A 20,044-nucleotide genomic window follows, 5' to 3' on the forward strand; every position below is an offset into this window, starting at 1 on the left:
AGACGCTGAAATGGGGAAATGAAAAAAGCACATAAACTAATTGAGACGGTAAATCTTCATCGTCAACGTGACGATGCAGAGGCATTTCCGGAGAGGATTGCCTGCGAACAGACCCACCCTGGTGCAGCTGGCATCATCCCTACATTAGGGGGCAGCAGGGGATGCAGGGGCAACAGGGATGGGCAGAAAGGGGAGAGAAGAAAAGCAGCCAGACATGAGCATTTCCTTTCCGTCATGGCTACTGTGATGCTCATCTGTGGTCTTCTGTGCCGTCCCTCCAGCAACTAAAGTCTCTAGAATTGTGAGCCAGCGTGAAAGCTTTCGTTTTCATGTTTTCCATGTCAGGTATTTGTTAGGTATTTGTTACAGCACCAAGAAAGCCAAGAAACACAGTGATGAAACAAAATGCGGAAAGCAAGATCAAATACTTACAACACACTAAATGTGAATAACTTATACTCCCTGAATCCAATTCCAGTCTCCTGAGATTAAGTTCAATACAGGAAAAAAATCTCAAAGACATGCTTTTATTTACCTTGGAATTATTAAAACTTCAACAGTGATACATAGACTAACAGAACACCCTGATGCCTGCTATAAACGTAAGCTAATTTAATTCTCATAATGATCATAGGACATTGGTACTACTATTAGCATGATTCTGTAGGTGAAGAGAAGATGCAGAATTGCATGTCTTATTCCCAGCCAGCAACGGCATTGCCTCTGGTGTAAGGAGAAGTGGGATAAAGAAGCGTCCCTCCCTTTACTTAACTGAATGTCTCTCGACTTCCCAAAGACAAACGGTGCGCATTATTCCTGGGGAAGAATCTTGGACACCATTATTCCTGGGGAAGAATCTTTGGCCATGCTAAGCTTTGACTGTGACACACACAGAGAGGAAAGGATTTTGGACTGTGCTGCAGTCTGACGCTCAGATACAGTCCTTTGAGAACACATTTTCTGCTCGGCTTTCCAAATCTGCTTTATCACTGCCAGCTTCAGTATGAAGCCTCAGCCTAGTGGGTGTCCCCAGCATTTGTGGGATGGCAACATGCTGTTGTCATCTACAGAGGTTACCATCAAGAACCATGCAATCGAGTCATGTTGACTGTTTTAAGTAAGTCTACAAGTTTGGGTTGATCTATATTTATAGCTTGCCTCGGCTGGATGAAGCCCACCAGCCAGCTTGGACATGGAGACGGCAGTCTAGTGAGGGAGCTGGTGATCTCCTAATCACACTACCACTGATTAACGACTCTAGAAGGTTGAAGCGCCACCTCAAAATCCCCTCCTCCGTCATTTTTAAAAAGAACTGTTTTCTGATGTTAATCGTACCAGGAAATCAAAGACCTGCCACGGGGAAATTGCTGCAGATGTGGATTTACTCACCAAAGGATGAACAATGGACTGCGTAGTCACGCTCAACGTCGTTTCACAAGAACAGATCACAATAAGCACGAAGCAGAACGCGGCTGTCCTTGGCGATTTCATCTCTTCGGATTCGAGTTGTTTTGCCTGAAATGGAAATAGGATGCTTTAGAGACACAGCAATTGATTTATGAAACAAGGAAAGAGTTGCCACCCCCTGTCTTGAAAGCCACATCACACAGGACTTTTCAATAGAGGGGAAGGGCACAGACAATCAAATCGAGGACCAAGCTTTGTCTCAGTGGGGACATAAACACGTCAGGGAGGATGAGGAGAGGAGGGGGTTTGGGGGGGTTGTTAATGCAAGTAAGTAAAACAAAGGTAGCAGGTTTGGGGGTTCAGTTCCCGCACACGTGAAGAAGAGTGGGATGAATGAACGAGAGGAGAAAATGAGGCTGAAGAAAGAAAGCAAGAAAAAAGAGATGGACAGTTTAGTAGGAGATACTGTTAGGTCTGGGAGATGGTGCCGTGCGTCAAGCGCTTGCCGCACCAACACGAGAACGGGATTTTGCATCCCCAGCATGCATGTAAAGCCAGGTGAGGCTGCACCATCTATAAATCCAGAGCTGCTGTGGACAGATGGGAAATGAAATGAACAGCATCTCCGAAAGCTCCCGGCCGGCTAGCCTGGTGTATGCAGCAGTGAACTAGGCTAGATACTTGGGGTTGTCCTCCAGTCTCTGTGCATGCAGCTTGTCCTGTGCACACCCCACATACCTAGATCTGCACAGAGAGACAGGGAAAATCTCTTTCATGTAGTCCACTATGTATACTGTACCATAAAAGTATTCAGAAAACTTGCCTCATTTTTTGCTACATTCACTGCACTTTGGCATTTTCATGTCTACTTTATTCTATCTTTAACCTATGTTTTTATTTTAATTCTGAAAGCAACCCGTTCACTTTACCCCTTGACCATATTAATAGGCTAGGACTTACTAGTATTTAGTTATAAAGATGCCAGTTTTACTTTATAACACTATTTATATCAAGGTATAAAACATATATGACATTAATGTCATAAAGTATTCTATCAGACATGTTAATTTTTAAATGCTTTCTGTAGAATGCTGGTTATGTATATAGGAGCTTTCTTATAACCAAATCAATCATTCTTGTATTTGAAAACCAGAGCAATAAATTCAAGCCCAGTACATCCAGGAATCAAGAAAAATGACTCATTTCTTTTCTGACTTTGTGTGCATGTGCAGTGTGCACACAGGTTGGCTCACCTATGCATGCATGTAAGGAGGCCAGAGGTCAATGTCAGGAACATTCGTCCGTAGTGTTCCACCTTATCTTGAGGCAGGTCTTTCATTGAACCTGGAGCTCATCTACTGACTCAACTGTCTGGTCATCCAGGCCAGGACCTGCCTGTCTACCTCGCCAGTGCTGAGATTACGGGTGCTAGAGACTGCGCTGGGCATTGACATGGGTACTAGGGATTGAACAACATGGTAATACAGGAGGCATGTGACCCACTGAGCCACCTGCCCGGCCCTCTCACTGGGGTTTTCTATGCCCCCATGATGTGTGCCACTGAAAAGAGCCACAGATGAGGATGGAAGATTTGGATTAGGGACCAGGATTAGGACATTATTGTGACCGGTATCCTGGCCTAAATCTCCTGTTTCTTGACCCTAATACTTCACCTGTAAAGTGGAAATCATTATACTTCCTCCCTTAATTCTCTCAGAATTTCCTGAGATGCAGATGAGATTAAAAGTCAGGAAGAGCTCCTGAGAAAAGAATTGGAATATCAAAACGCGATGAATACAACAACGGTTATCACCCCAATGGTCAGTGAAGAAGGGCAGAGGGCATCCAGGAGGGAGCTGCAGAGAACACCAGAGGCTCAGGTTCAGGATGCCACACTGATGAGGGCCAAAGCACGTGCCAGGAAGAACTGTACGTCAGCCAAGAGCCAGCTGCCTTTCCCTCCTCGCCGGTGAGAAAGAGGGAAACACACGGCACTGTGAAATGTTTCAGTTGGCACATCTGGCAATCAATGCTACATTTTTAAAATTCCTCAGCTCAGTGATTTTAGGACAATGCTTTGCAGTTTCAGCTATGGGGCTAGATGCCACAGGCCAGATGCATCTGCTGCTGGGAAACCATAGAGATACATTATTTAGTCTTTATGTTTGATCTGGGCATAGGCTGATGAAGTCTGCTGGTAGCAACTATCTCTAAGACGAATCAGTCCATCCTATGTCTCCACAGGATACTCCCTCGGCAGGTGAATTAATTTTCTCAGGTCCCAACAGAGTATGTTCTACACTGGTCCGCACCATAATGAGGTAATTAGTCAAGGGTGTGAGAAATAATAACAGAATAGTTAGAGAGTCTAGGGAGGGACTCAGGCATGGGCGGGGGTGGAGGAGGGACTAGGGTAAAGCTCTGCTCTTTACTTCCCAACTGCTTCAGTGAATCTTTCCTGTTTGTTTGTGTTAGAGTTATGATGAATTATAATGTCCCTAAATTGTCACATCTGGTGCACTAATGTAGGTCAGTGACCATTACAGTTCCATCTTTTTCTACCTCTTAGCCTCCTTTGAGACTGTTCTTAGTAAAGGAGACATTCTTCTTTCTGTTGAGACATTTGGAGAAAAATATAATACATTGCTTGACTCAGTCGGGGTATGTGTTTCTGTGTGTGTGTGTGTGTGTGTGTGTGTGTGTGTGTGTGTGTGTGTGTGTGTCCAAAGACACAGGACTCTTCCTACGAATATGCTCTGGAATGAGAGACAACTGTCAGCTACACTGCCAAGGAGGTGAGGCCTCCTTTGGAAGAAAGGAGAAAACCATTTCTCTGAAGGGAAAGCCATATTCCAAATAACTGGCATATCGTGAGGCAGGGGCTTCGTCAGAGGGAACACAGCGCCAGCTGGAGACCCCTTCAGCGACGGAGGTTCCTACTTCATCAGGGAAGATGTGTGAGGCTGCAATTCCTCCCAGCCTTGCCCCTGATCTTACTAACGCATCTGCCCTCTGGCTCGCAGGAGTTCTCACCCAGGAGGAATCTCACCCAGGAGGAATCCAGCCGGTGCTTTGAAACTCAGCTAGTGAGAAAAATATCCACGCTGATCCAGTTGAGACCTGGAGCTGCCTCCCCCATTCAAGGCCATGTGTGGCCACAGTGCCTTTAGTTGTAATGCCCCTAGACACGCACATTGCTTCTCACATCCCTGGAGTGAAGGTCAAAGACTAAGAGATGCAGAGGAGCAAGAGACGTTATCTGTTGTCATTCCCGATTTTCTCTTAATGAATTAACGTATTGGACACTGTACTCGAAGCCACTGCTTGTGTGAGCCGGCTGATCCTGGGAACCGTGCTCTAATTCCCAGGATTAACCCCATCGTGCTGAGCAACTTCCCGGTCACCTCGGACTCAGTCTTCCTGTCTACGAAGTTTTAAGAATCAGATAAAAGGAAAGTGGAGGCTGATGTCATATTCCAGGAATAAGTCACGGTTATTCTCGGCAACACCCGGACCATGACATGTCTGGCTCCTCGGCTGTCAATAGCAACGGTCTCTTGCAGAGTGGTGATGCACCAGGAAAGGCCCAGTGAAGCGCCAGTCTATTCGCGCAAACCTGAGAAACACCCTGCACGGAAGACAGACTCTTCTACTAGAATCTCACCAGCGGTCCCGGCTAACTCTGATTTTATTGCGGATGAGGAAATGGCAAGAGAGAAGAAAACAAACAGGTTTCTTGAGGAATTCAACTCCTGGTCATAAAATGGTCACGTCTAGGTTGTCTGATAATTCCGTGGACTGTCACATGGATGCCAGGATGCCCCCAACAGGGCCACTGTGGGGTTCTTTTTGAAATGATTGGCTTGGTAAACTCCCTACAGCTCTGCCTTCCCATGTTCTCCCATCTGCCCCTCACCAAATACACTCAGCCGTCTTGATTTTTCAGATGAGGTTCCTAAAGCTTAGGGCTAACTTTATCTCACAGCTAGCTAGGAGTGGAGACAGTCAGAACTCAAGCAGTTGCCGATGATTTTTAAAAACCCAGCTAATCATATTTCCCTATATCCTGGTGAGCCATGTGGATAGGACATTGGATAATTGCAGGTGGTGATGGAGATGACAATCCCTAGCAATGATGGTAGCTAACCACAACCCAGTGTGTGTTAAGCTCTCTGTAAGGGTGATGCCCTCTGGGCACCATAGTGCAAGCCTTCCAGTATTCAAGAAATAAGAGGAAGACCATGAGTTTAAAGGTAGCCTCAGCTACACATCGAGATGTCATTTCTGGAAATAAGAGGATTTGTAACTGGAAATTTTCCTGTGTCCCATCTGGTCCGCAGGCTCTTAGACCCAAGTAAACACACAGAGGCTTATATTAATTAAAACTGCTTGGCCATTAACTCAGGCTTCCTACTGACTAGCTCTTACACCTAAACTCAGCCCATTTCTGTTAATCTATATGTCGCCACATGTTCCGTGGCTTTACCTGTGTTCTATTACATGATGCTTCCTGGACGGTGGGCTGTGGTCTCCTGACTCAGCCTTCCTCTTCCCAGAATTCTCCTTGTCTGCTTATCCCGCCTATACTTCCTGCCTGGCTACTGGCCAATCAGTGTTTTATTAAACTAGTGTACAAAAGCATTATCCCACAGTAAGGATTTGCCAGGCGGTGGTGGTGCATGCCCTTAATCCCAGCACTCAGGAGGCAGAGCCAGGCAGATCTCTATGAGTTCAAGGCCAGCCTGGTCTACAAAGTGAGTTCCAGGACAGGCACCAAAACTACATAGAGAAACCCTATCTAGAAAAACAAAACAAAACAAAAAAGGAGGATTGTCTTATTTAGTCCCCTCCATCATCTACAACTTGGTGAGACTACTAAATTATTCCTACTTACTTTCCAGATATAGAAGTGGAAACTTTGTTCAAGGCTCAGAGCCACACTGCTTGTACCAGACAGCAGAGAAATTGATTACCAAGAGACCTGTCCACCAGAGAAAGGGCATTTGAGCCGATCGAATTTCTTGGTGAAATAGCAACAATAATAAATAGAAATTTTTTTTCAAAATGGACCAGGCAGCTGAAACATGAATTCTAGTCTCACATTGCCAGCAGTTATCCATGTGATGCAGAGCAGGCCACTTTATCTTCTGAGTCACAGTTTTCTTATGAACTAAGGCAAGGATTTGTCAGGACTCAATGATTGCAAGTTGAGTTACAGCAGTTGGCCTTGAGAAGTCTGTGACTTTGAAACATGTACAATTCCTTACATTTATTTGCATCTCAGATGCAGTCTTACAGATTAACTTCTAAAGTCACCCACCCCTCTGATGTGAGACCTGGCCCAGGCCTCCCTTCCTGACCTGTGTACCATGTCAACAATAGCTGTGACCCTTTCGCTTTGGCCCAGATTAAGTCTTTCTGAAGCACCTTTCTCTCTAGGCCTTCTCTGCTTAGCTCTTAATGATTTTCAAAATAAAAGTACTCTCACTGGTACCCAAGGCCCCTATGACCTGGCTTTTATTTTTTAATAATGTGTTTAATAAGTACTCCCCATATTTCTTCTACTAATGTTAGCTGATACAGGAATATCTAAAATAGTGCAAGAAGTTTTTCCAGTGTTCATACAAAAGCAAAAAGTCCAACAAAAACCATTCTTGAGGGTGGAGGGCAACAATTATCAGCAAACTATTTTAAGAGTTTGGCAAACTAAGATAATCCTGCCATTTACTTGGTTCATTAATCTTCATCTAATAGGCCCAGCAGTCACTGTACATTCAAAGTTTACCCACCCACCATGTCCAGGAAAAGGCTGCCTCCTAATGCTAGTCCCTTGATGCATGCAGCTATAAATAGTCCTATTCCCCGAACACCTACACACACTTATGCAGACCCTGGGCCTTCCCGCCTGCATGACATGTATTGTTCCACAAAGCCATGATTCCCTCTCCCATCTATTCATGTGTCCATTTATTAGGTCCTGACAAGTGCCAGGTGTTCTGCTGGGCTCAAGGAAGTGGCGGTCACCAAGAGAGTGGGTCCTGTCTCCATAGAGCGTGGAGTCTAATGAAGCAGACAGATGTCACTAAAGAATCAATTACTCAGGTCACTGTAGTATTAACAGTTCCTGAGCAGTTGTTATGTACCCAATGCTGAGAACCAACTATATTTAATCACTTCATCTTTATAACAATCTCACTGAAGGGTTTCAGGGATGCTTTCTAATTAACAGTGTGATCTAAAATTAACTGAGTCACATAGGGCTTAAACAACTTTTGAGTAAGAGTTTAAATGCAGGAAGCCTAAATGTGGTGTGGATCATTTTATCAGTGTGCTGAATTTTCTGGAAAAACAAAACAAAACACCCATAAGTAGGACCTGACCCAATCTTGGGTCTGTGGAAGGTGTCCCAGGCACAGTGTTTATTATCTTTATGTGGGGGGGTGGTAAGAGGGTGAATTAGAAGAAGAGGTTCCAGGTTAATAACATCATGTGCAAAGGCCTTGAGGTAGGAGAAAGCAGAGTCCATTTATGGTGCTATAAATGGGTCAGAGTGCCTGGATATTGAAAGCGCAGAAGACAGGTATTCTGGGAGGTGAACAGAAGCCAGGCTAGGCAGACCTGACAATTTGGACCACAGGATTAGTTAAGATTTCATAAAGAGTCATGTGGGAGAGAAGGCTGGAACCAAGTTCAGCCGAATTCCCAACAGTCAGCTTCGGGCCAAGAGGATGATTGCATCCAGGTATTTAGGAATGAGACTCCAGTAGAAGGAAGGGAAAGAGGCCAGCCATGTCATGCACACTCATAATCCCAGTGCTTTTTGAAGCTGAGGCATGAGGATCTTGAGTTCAAGGTCAGCCTGCGCTACATGTGAGACTGTCTCCAAAAACAAACATAGAAAACTAAAGCAATGAACAAGTTAGCAGGAAATGATGTAAGCCAGGAAGCGTTGGCATTAAGAAAGGGGATGTGGTCAACACTGTCCATGATGAGTGGTCCATGAAGGAGGGACTAAGGGTGTCCATTGGAACTTCAGACAGGATGGTCTCTTAACAAGGATAGAGGTCTCGTTGGGGTACTGAGGTGGTAATCATCCTGGGAAGAGTTGTAGAGCGTGTAGGAGGCAAGGAATTGGAGATGGCGAGCACAGGACTGGAGAATTTGCTTACAATGGCCTCAAGGGAGTGAGTGGTGGCCCTTCAGTCTGCACCGCATACTTGGGTAATGTTGTATCCATAGCTCTCTTTTGTATGAATTGAACAAATTATGGTGCTATAAATGGGTGATATCAAGGGAAGCCTTGCCTCTAACTCAACGTGGCCTGGGGCTCACTAACCAGACATGCTATTGTACCCTTCAGGAGTAATTTAGGAGCTGTCTCTTTATACCTTTTACGTCCTTGTCCTAGGGTAGAGACTAGACTCTTTTTGAAAACATGTCCTTACCAAAATCAAGACTTAGACTAAAAATAGTATGTTCACTTATGACCTCAACAAGAGAGAATAACACAAAACAAATCTCCTTGTCTAGATGATGGGCAATGGGTGATGGCGCCTCATTCCAGGAGCAGTTTTACACTCTGAGATTATTTCTTTGTTTACTGGGCATGTGGCTCAATGTCAGAGCAATTGCCTACGCTACCAAGATTTGGTCCCCAGAATTTTAAGAAAGCAAACAAAGAGAAAACAACTTTTGGCTGGGAGATGGCTAATGGGGAGAATGCTCGCTGTGCAAATGTCAGAAACTGAATTGGGATCTCTAGCACCCATGTAAGAAAACTAAGCAAGATTGTATGTGGCTATAATCCTAGCTCTGGGGAGACAGAGACAGCAGCATCCTTGGGGATCACTGGTGGTTCACCAGTCTAGCCAATTGGAGCGCTCCAGGGTCAGTGAGTCAAAAACATTAATTAGAAAGGTAGGGAGTTATGGAAACAGACAACCAGTGTTGACCTCTGGCCTCTGTAGACATATGAGGGTATATGTGCATCTGCACATATGTGTGAAAGTGCATGTGCACAAACACATACACACAAACAAAGAGGAAACTAAAATGAATAAATAAATAAATAAATAAGAAGTCTTCATTCGTCTGCATGATGGTTGAGGATGCAATAAGGATGGGATGCTGTCCATATGTAACCTCCCTCCAGAACAACAGAAGTGCAGATTCAAAATCCTTAAGTGTAGCTTTAAGAGGCTCCCAACAGACCTGTATTTACAACAGCGGAGTCGATAAGACTTATCTCTGTTGACCTTATTTAATACGGTGACTCATCCCTGGCACATGCAGGATTCTAAAGTAAATATTTATTCAACACAAACACGAAACACAATGCCAATTAAAGGATTCTATTGAAGAACTTTTTTTTTCCTATTTAATTTTCCTTTGCCTTGAAATAAGCTTCTGTGGCAGCATTGTGTCCCAGCAGCTCGGAGACTATCTGATTACAGAGGAGCATTTGTTTGTACACAATGGGATGGAGTTTTCCAAAACACACTACACATGTGTTGATTCTTGATAACTCTAGGCTTCTTGCCTTCTTGTAAGTCACCGGGGGATTTTAACCTTCAAGCGGAGATTAGCATCTTTAAGAAAACATGAAGTTCCTAACTGAACTCTTATCTATTCTATCTCATAGCTTCCATGTTTCACAGAAAGGGGTTTCCCTGCACCAGAGAGAACAATGTCAAGTAGACTTTCCAACTGCAGACAGGGGTAGCCTTGTGGTTGGCCACAGGGCTAGATTGAGAAGGAGTGGGTGTAAGCTTCACAGTCCTGGAGGTTTACTGCTCTTGGGTGAGTAGTTAAATAACACTAATGATGTGTGGCTAACCCTGCAGTCTGGAGTCTTCTGCTGGGCCTGATCTTAACTATTCCATTGCTGGATTGTGGAAAATCAGAGCTGGTGTGGTCTGTCATGTGATTTAAAATATTTCAACATGTTGAGCTAGGGAGCTGGCCTGGTTGGTAAAGTGTTTGCTGTGCACACAAGAGGACAGCCTAAATTCAGTCCTATAGCATCACATAAAAAGGCCAGGCTCAGCAGAAACTTCTAGAACACTATGTGGAGCTAGAAGGATCCCTGTGGCTTGCTGGCCAACAAGTCTAGCTAAATTGGTGACTTCCGGGTTTAATGAGAGATCCTGGCTCAAAAAATAAGGTGGGGGGTGACAGAGGAAGATACCTAGAGGGAGACACTTATCCTCAACATACATGCCTTCATACATGCATATGCACACCTCCAGGAATGTGTGAATGCACACACACACACACACACACACACACACACACACACACACACACACAATATTCCAGCATGTACATCGTTATAGGGCCATCTTAGCCCTCTGAAGGGCTCCTTTCAGTCCTGGCCACACCACCTACAATGTGGTCTGGCTACCCTTGCTCATGATCTTAATTCTCTTACATTTTTGTTTCTCCCATTATAAATACTGTTGAATTTTAACGATAAGGACTATGCCACACAAAACTGAAAAAGAAATCATAATTTTTTCAGTTTTCTCTCCAGATGTAACTATAAGACCTCAATGCTCCAAGATGTATTAATCTGGACCATGTGACTGTAGAGCTTATTATCGTAAGTATTTTACAAAAAAAGAACTTGACAATGTGTCTCACTGGGGCTCCCTCTGGTTCCTTACCTGTGTCCCCTCCTCTGTGACATCCCTTCTCCTCCCCCTATTCCCCTGCTTCTCTCCTTTCTCATCCACCACAACCCCCAGAACCGGAATCTTGCCAAATGCCTCACCTTCCGGTTTGGCTTTTCTACCTTGACACCTTCGCTCCTGGGGAGCTTGTCTAGTTCCCCAGTTTGAACAGTGGTTTTATGTGAGAACAGTCCAAGCTTTATTTCTACCCTGGCCTATCTGCTAAATACTAGGCACATAATTCCAGCTGTACCATCTCCATCTGGGTCTGAATTTGGCTCAGCTAGAATCAAATCTGCTGTCTTCTGTGCGTCCACAGTCTCTCCTAACCATCTCTTTCTGGATTCGACTTCTGCTGCTTTGTTCTCCAAATACACAGGCCCACGGCCCTACCGTTATTCTTGGGTACAAGAAGCAGACAGGGGTAAGGAGTGGCATCCAAGCAGTTGCTAGGTAACTGATGACACTCTCGGAGGAGCTCATGTTCCTTTCTGAGGGGGTTGGATGTTACCCAGTCACATCTGGATGGTGGCTGTAATCTCCTGAATGACCCTCCCCCTTTCCCTGACCACACATCCTACACAGTAGCAACTGTTAAGTTTTCTCTGGCCGAGCTCTCCTCTAGACCACCACTGCATCTAATTCAAGCACTTCCAACATTTTCAGATGTCTTGAGGATGGATGCTTCGGCAACATCTGACAAACCTAACCTAACCTAACGCAAACCCAGCTCAGCCAAAGTTGTCTCCGGGATATTTGGATATGGACAGACCCACTCACAAGCTTTTACTGTGACTTCCTTTACCAAACATGGCACAAATACTAACAGTAAACGTGGGTTAGATGCATTGCCACCTCTGAGTGTCTCCCCATATGGGTCTTGACCACTGCGAAGCTATTTTTCTTCCTTTTTGAGCTTGGGGCATTGTTTTGGGCCCCTCCCTTTTTTTTAATTACTCAATAACAATGACCGCCGCTACCTTTTATCAAGCACGTCTACAGACTAGATGTAAGGCTAAACACGCACACACATCAGACTCACTTAGTCTTTATGATCCTATCTTATGAAAACCACCATTATTGCCCACTTGCATAATGGGAAAACCACAGCCTAGCTAAATTACACAATATACCCAGGTCACATAGCGCAGGGTAGTGTCTATTGCCAAAGCCTGAGTCCTTGGCCTTTGTGGCACACCATCTCTCATCTTTCCTTCAGGGATGCATCCTTCTTTGAAACACACCTGCATTTCTCTACCTAGCTGCTTTTCTGGCCCAGCCTTGTGGATCTCTTGGCACCCGTGTTGTGGTTTGTGGAGTGTGGCGCAATAATTCGGAACATGAACTCTGAAGTCAGACTGCCTGAAATGTAATTATGACTCTCTTACACATTAGTGTTTTCTCTTTAAGCAATTTACTTAACCTTTGTATATTTGCTTCTCTATTAAATAAGGATTACAATAACACAGGCCTGTTGACACAACTAAAAAAAAAAAAGCTATCTTCACAAAACAATGGTCATGGTGCTTAGAACACAGTGAGCACTCCATAAACACATGCCATCCAAATTCTCAATACTAGCAACTCAGCTCATGTTAAAAGTCTAAAGGAATTAATTACAGGACAAGGGTGTCTGCGTTCTTAATCCTGTGAAACCTAGCAAGCTGCTCTGGGACACCTGATTCTCCTAGGCTGTGACTTTAAAGTCTTTATTTTTATAACTATCTTTTAGGAAATAAGCAAGCTTTCAGTTGTTTTGAGGGTGGTGACCAGAGTTAATGTGAACTGAAATACACTGGTAAATCACTTGTGCATTTACGGTGTGCACACACACAGCCAGTTCATGCATTTAACTGAGCATATCCTGTTTACTAGGACGTTTAATCAGACTCCGCAAGGTCTGCAAGAAGCAGGCGCTAATGTATCTGTGTCAAGTCAGTGGGGTCATTCCAGTTTAAATGGGAAAGACAATGAATGCCACTCTGGGTGGAGACAGGAATGTCCTCTCCATCCTTGCCTGCCAGGGTTCTAACTCATAGCGCTCACAGCTGGGCACAGGCCCAGATTTTCAGAACCATAACCAGGTAATGTCGTTGTACCTCACGTTAACCACTCCACCCTTTACAGCCAAGGTTTCCACTCTCAGCCTCGGGGGCATAACGGAACCACTGGGGAGATTGACAGCAAACAACACACGGCACAGGTCCCTTCCAGAAAGGTTCTGATCCAACTGCGACAGTTAAGTGTATGGATCTCGCTCTGGTTTGGGGAAGCTCCTGGGATGACAGCACCTGACAGGAGGTATTCTAGTCTGCAAATATCCAAATGACGCAATAATGGGATGCATTTTCCCAGTCGCCAGCAAAGCATGCTGCAGAGCTAATGGACTCCAGATAATCACGCCAATTCTTTGTTATCGTTTATCTTCACGTTCCTAGTTAAGAAGTGGGCTGAAGAGCTGAAAAGAGATCTGAATTCTCATCTCAGAGTCCCACCAGAAAGTCACTGTGTAAAGCTGGGCAAATTAGTTAGCTTCACTTTCGGATTCTTGGAAATGTTCGTGCACTTCTCAGCTTTTACTCACTAATACTGGAATCCGCCAGAGGTCAGCTTTACCTGCGGCATGGTGAAAGAAGAGGTATGGGTGTCTTCTGAGGATGCAGAAGTTATATACGAACGCAAGAGACTGAACGGAGACCTAGTGGAGGTGGATCGGCCTCACCACTCAGAAGGGGGTAGCTTGCGTGAGCATCCACTGCCCTGACATGCCACTGAGTACCAGGTGGTGCCCAGTGATGTGGCTGCATTCTGTGCAGCATTGGGCTATCAGGTGTACCCTGAGGTCAGCACAGTGGGTGAGAGGATTCATTAGCTTAGCGACAGTTCTGAAGAGGGGACTGTGGTTGAGCAAGACAGCCTAAAACAGAATCTCAGATCCAGTAGCCCCAAGTGACCTTCCGTTTCGGGGTGCAGAAGTCTCAGAAACATCAAGAAAATACACACAAACAACTGAGTGAGTTGCTGTTACTCTCAGGAGTTTTTCATTTTTCCTTGTTTGTTTCTTCTTTCTGAAGGCCCCTCCCATTCTCTATGACCCCTGAGGACTGGTTCATTGCAATTTTTTCCTTACTCTTTTTTTTTTTTTATCTATTTATGATCCTATCTTACGAAAACCACCATTATCCCCCCACTTGTATAATGGGAAAACCAAAGCCTAGCTAAATTACACAATATACCCAGTTCACAGAGCACAGGGTAGTGTCTATCCCAAAGCCTGAGTCCTTGGCCTTTGTGGCACACCGTCTCTCATCTTTTCTTCAGGGATGCATTCTTTTTTGAAATACACCTGCATCTCTCTACCTAGCTACTTTTCTGGCCTAGCCTTGTGGATCTCTTGGCACCCCTGTTGTGGGCACAGAGATCACACAGAGTTGGGGCAAAGAGAGAAGGCCGCCTTTTGTACAGAAGATTAAAATATTTGGAAGATGATCCATCCAGTAAAAATCAAATGTTCCCTGCCTTCACCCAGTCCTCCCTGGGTCAACCATTTAGCTATCGAATGACTGATCTATCTGTATAGCCAGTTAATTTCTTTATCGTTCCCCTTTTTTATTTCTAGAAGAAGGCTAACTCTGATGTCCTTCAAAGGAAATGCCCAAACTACTAACTGTTAAAGTTTCATCCTGGAGAAGCTGTCGTTAATATTGTTAAGTACCAGAGCCAAAAGCAACACAAAATGACAAAATAGTAAAAAGAAATGTACTATTTTTTCACACTTTATAAGTTCTAGTGAGCAGTGCACATTCCTCATGAGTCACGTTATCCTTTTATGGAGGAGATATTAGGTATCATCACGAGACTGTGACATTGAGTATGTGTGAGATCCCAGCCTGGCTTACTCTAAGAGCCAGGGAAAACAAAAAAAATAAGCCTTTAACTGGTACCATATAGAGTACGTGGTGATATAATTTGTGGGGGAGAGGAGAAAAAGCGTGTATGGAGGTGGTATAATATTTGAAAACTGTCAAGAGCTAGTCTTCTACAATAAGAATACATCCATGTGTTCCTATGCAATTACGAAAAAAATGGCTCACCCCTGTCCTCACAGTGTTCTGGACATAGAGGCAGGAGGATCACAAGTCTGAGGCTAACATGGTCTACATAGCAAATTCCAGGCCAACCAGGGCTATGTAGCAAGACACAAGACCCTGTCTCAAATAAAAACAAAACAATAACAACAAACAACTGCATCGGGCCCTTTAGAAAGGACAAAGACCTATGGTGGAATTGCACAGCCTGGTTTTCTTTAAAACAACAACAACAACAACAAAAGCCATACACCACAGAGATTTCCCCTACTTTCCAGAACATTCCAAGCAAGTCTGACTGCTTCTTGGTCCCACACACTTTTACTGAGCAACACACAAGCTGCTTTCCCCTCAGCTGTGGCCGGGAAGTCTCTTTGCCCCACCCAAGCACTGTCTGAGAACTCCTCAAGGGCAACCTCCCCTTGCTCCAGGCCGCCACCACCACCACCACAACTGCATGGCTATCAGGACAGGCTCACCAGTGCTCCTGACAAGTTTGGGGGGATTCAGGAAAGCAATCCCTACCAAAGAGGGAATCCTTAAGGATCCCGGTGAACTGGAGGGAGACTCGCTGGGATCTTCCAACAGCCAATGATCTTGAGTGATCTAAGTCACCATGACTGGGACACCGCTGAAGGAATGTCAAAATGCCTCAGGTTGCAAAGGGACACAGACTATACAGAAAGAAGAAGAAAGAAACTGTTACCTGTCCACCACTGTTGTCTCCAGGCGCCTGTTCTCAGCAGATGTCTAGAAGCTTCTCTGTCTTTCACTACGGGGCCATTGGCCCCGCAGCCTTCTTGGGGAACCTCACAGACAGTCAGGGGACAGCGGGGCAGGCTTCATTGTGAACAGGAGCGGTCACTCCTTTGCTCAAGGTTAGCCTCCCTGCGCTGCTCACTCCTCCTAGCCTCTCGGAGCCATCCCCTGGAGCCTCGTTTGCCTTTTGAAAAACAAGAAGCGATTTCCTGGTCCACTTCCCCGGATGGCGGATGGCGTGTGCAATTTCCCTCACGCCCAATGGGAAGTCCTTCAGGTCCTCTTACTGAGAAGCCTCTCCACCAAGTGGACAGACTTGTTTGCTTTCCTTTCTCCAAAGGGAGTTAAAAGATTTAAAAAACTACCAACAGTGCAAGCCAGAAATGGGCTAGCTTACGAATGAGTGGTGCAGGATACCTGATGGAAGCCTTCAAGGCATGACTGGGAACTTAGACTGTATAAGGAAAATTAAAATTACCCACAAGCCCCTTATTTCTAGCAGGACCAAGAAGTCAGAAGCTAAAAATATCTGAGGGGTTGGAGACCTGACCAGAGCTTTAGGGAGACCTGTGCGTCGAACACATCACAGTAGGGGACATCTAGTTCCCAGGGAAACTGACCATTTGTCGATCAAATGATATTAATACAGTGACAACTGCAACATCTTCTCAGCGACAGAGGTATCTGAAGACAGAGAGAGATGGAGAGGGCTAGCCGGCCAGCTCCTGCCACAGGCTTTAAGAGTAAATTGCCATCATAGTCACAGTTTCTGAACTGGAAACAGTTCTGCCTGCCCATAACTCACAAGAGAGGACAGTGGAGACTGAGGAGATTCTGTGACCTGCCTGGGGTTGGAATAAACATGGGAAGTGGTAGGTCGTCATTAACTAAACTTCTTTTGTGTATGGGAAATGCTGTTCAATTTCTGAAACTCTATCCACACAAGGTTTGCTGAATGAAGTCTTGCTGGGGCCCAGGAATCTATGTGGGGAAAAAAGCAATCCCGGATGGTCCCAAATTTTAAAGAAAACCATGTACTGACAGAACAAGGACCCCAGAATCCGACTATAAGGATTCAAATCATAGCCCACCAATGTCTATTCATACAGTCACATGGATATGACTTGATGATATTGGAACTTAGTTTTACTGTGTGGGACTGTGATGAAAACCATATCGAAGCCAGGTGGTGGTGGTGCACGCCTTTAATCCCAGCACTTGGGAGGCAGAGCCAGGCGGAACTGAGTTCAAGGCCAGCCTGGTCTACAGAGTGAGATCCAGAACAGGCACCAAAACTGCACAGAGAAGCCCTGTCTTGAAAAACCAAACCAAACCAACCAAAACCAAACAAAACAAAACATATCAAATTTGCAGGATTTGCTGTTGATCATTTAGAAGAGCTGAGGTCCTAGGCTGGACGGGCCAGGGAGATGGATGAGCATGTAAACACTCTTACCACACAAACCTCAAGATGAAAGTGCGATCCCTGGAGCCTGTATAAAAGTAAATGGAGAAAATCAACTCTATAAAATTGTCCTCTGACCTCTACTCATCACACACTCACACACACACACACACACACACACACACACACACACACACACACACACACACTGAACTGATAAATAAAAAGTTTAGAGTTAGAGGCCGGGGCTGGAGACATGGAGTCTCCTGCTGTCTCATCTCTCTCCTGTTCCACTCTGCCCCTTCTCCCTGCACATCTCCTCTTCTGAGGATGCTACCTCTGCAGGGCAGACCGTGAGCAGAGATCGGACTGGAGACAAAGGCTAGCTGACGTCATCCCTCAGGGGCCAGTTCTAGGAGTCCCAGAAGATTCTAAAGTCTAAGGATGCTCAAGTCCTTTATATAAAATAGCATGGCATTCACATATAACCTATACGTGTATTCCTACATACTTAAAATCACTTTTATTACTCCCAATAGTCAATGTAATATAGCTGCTACATAAATAATTATGATTCTGTATTGTTTAGAAAATAATGATGAACAGAAAGGGTCTGTCCATGTTCAACACAGATGGAATTTTCCGAACATGTTCAATCCAAGGTTGGCTGAATTCAAGTCTGTTCAACCAAAAACTATAGAAGACTGTGTTTGGGCACAAAGAGCATGAGGTCCTATAGTGTATTATTCCACATCTATGCTCTCGGCTCCATTCTATAGCTTGAACTGGGTATTTTTTGCCCGAAGAAAGAGCTTGCTGTCAGCGGGAGCTCCTGGGCAAGTCTTTCTTTTTCACAATGCTCACTTGCTTTGGTGGCGGCTGGGTTACAGTTTGCTCTCTGATGTGGAATGGGGCATTGACAAAGTGGTTTCCCCTTTCCTTCCCGCTGCCCACAGTCCCCTGTCGTCACTAGGAACACTCTGTGCTCACCATACACTTTCCAGGGAAAACAAAGCCTGCTCGGAAATGGAGCTGCCACATGGTCCCGACCGGGGCTTGGAGTTCGCTGCTGACGAAGCGCCTTGCCTTGCCTTGACCACCCGAGACACCTTTCTCTTTTAATTCTAGAATGTTGCAGTTGGTGGCCAGTTGAACTCAAACCTCTGCAAGCAAACTATGGACACAGCCAGAGTAAATAACGCGTCCACTGTGCTACCCATGCTTGTTAACAGAAGTGCCGCCTCACACGCCCGGGGGGGGGGGGGGGGTAACCTTCATAAAGACAGACCTCCTGCTTTCCCAGGCAAGAATTGCAGCTGCTGCAATCAACATGCACTTTCTAGTATGGACCAAGGCATCTTCTTCTTCTGTTCTCCTCTTCTTCACCCAAGATGCTACTTTTTCTCTTTGAGTTTACAGGTGTTATTTTCTCCAAAGACCCTAACTCTCCTATCCTGAGCCAAGTGTCTCCCCCACCCCCTCACTCCAAACCCAACCCCCACGACCCTACCCTCGCTCTGCCTCGTCCCATGCTACCTCAGAGGAGTCTTTGCTGCTACCAGTCTGCAGGCAAACGATCAGTTTAATGCATTCACTATGAGAGCTTTGAGGTCAGGGACTAGTATGATGTATTTTATTCCTAGGTCCTATTATAGGAGTGGAATGCAGTAGACGATCAATAAGAAGAAGAAGCTGCTGAAATTAAGCCAGGTCATGTCACTTCTCACAGCGGGTTCCTCTCAGCAAACTGTCCCATGGCTTCAACTTTGGAATGCTTCTCTGTTGACACATATTCCGAGGCGATCTCCACTTTGGTTTGAATGTCTGTATAATGACTCCCAAATATCTGTCCCTATTATGGACCTGAAACTCTGACCCATATACCTAACTGCCTATGTACCATTTCTAGCCGGAAGTTCAACAGGACCACAGGCTGTACGTGTCCAAAATGAGCTATCTCAGTGGCCATCTCCATACCTCGAGGTTACCCACACCCAAACCCTAACAACCTTGCTTGTGTCTCTGGTTACCTTTCTTCTGTTAGAAAATCATGTCCCTGAGAGAAGAGACAATGACCACTAATTCCTTGGAGAAGACCATTTGAACATAATACATCACCACAAATCCCAGCCCAAAGCAGTCTACCCAAAGAAATTCATGCAAATCTACTGGAAAAACATTCCCACTTCCACTTCTTGCCTGGGTCAGCCCCATATTTTTCCATCTATAACCAGGTGTTGGCAAGCCTTTTGACCCATGTGACCCAGGGTCAGCTCTGTTTTACTATCTTTACATCTTTGCCACTGACCTATCTTTCGGCAAAGAAGGCCAGGGCAAACAACTAGGCTGTTTCATAGCACACAAAGGGCTTTACTGCTATCTGTGGCCTGCAGTCTGTCAGAGCCTGCGCTGAAGGCTTTGGTCACACACGTGCTCAGCTGCAGCCTCCAAGGTTGTCGTCACACTCACTCTTAACACACCAATCTTCTAAGGGTCGCTTCTCTAAATCTCTCAGAGAGTGGTGGTGTTTCACAGTAGAAGATCCCACATCCGCCATCTTAGGAGCTGGCTGAATGTGGCTGACAACCTCTTTCTGCCGCTTTGTGCCTCCACTAAAAGCCCAGCCTCTGCCAGCAATCCCAGACACACCGCAAATAGAAAGCTGCGTTGGATTCGGCTCCCTTCTTTGCCTTTTCCTGGGAGAGGGAAACTTG

At 45.2% G+C, this 20,044-nt stretch overlaps 1 protein-coding gene across 6 annotated transcripts in view; it reads right to left on the minus strand.

The window, feature by feature from the left end:
- The window catches only part of Adgrf5 (adhesion G protein-coupled receptor F5), a 94,333-nt gene that overhangs the window by 52,415 nt on the left and 21,874 nt on the right, over positions 1 to 20,044 (minus strand). For 2 of the 6 annotated variants that reach the window (XM_076557829.1, XM_042266561.2), the window contains exons 1-2: positions 15,873 to 16,088; positions 1,390 to 1,515 (exon numbers count right to left, since the gene is read on the minus strand). In XM_076557829.1, the coding sequence (XP_076413944.1) occupies positions 1,390 to 1,491 (102 nt within the window). In that variant the 5' untranslated portion in view covers positions 1,492 to 1,515; positions 15,873 to 16,088. Of the gene's footprint in view, positions 1 to 1,389; positions 1,516 to 15,872; positions 16,142 to 20,044 lie in introns of those variants that run through there. The other 4 variants (XM_042266559.2, XM_076557828.1, XM_042266558.2 and 1 more) reach the window with 3 other exon arrangements.

Source organism: Peromyscus maniculatus, chromosome 21, assembly GCF_049852395.1.
Source record: "Peromyscus maniculatus bairdii isolate BWxNUB_F1_BW_parent chromosome 21, HU_Pman_BW_mat_3.1, whole genome shotgun sequence".
NCBI classification, from domain to species: domain Eukaryota; kingdom Metazoa; phylum Chordata; class Mammalia; order Rodentia; family Cricetidae; genus Peromyscus; species Peromyscus maniculatus.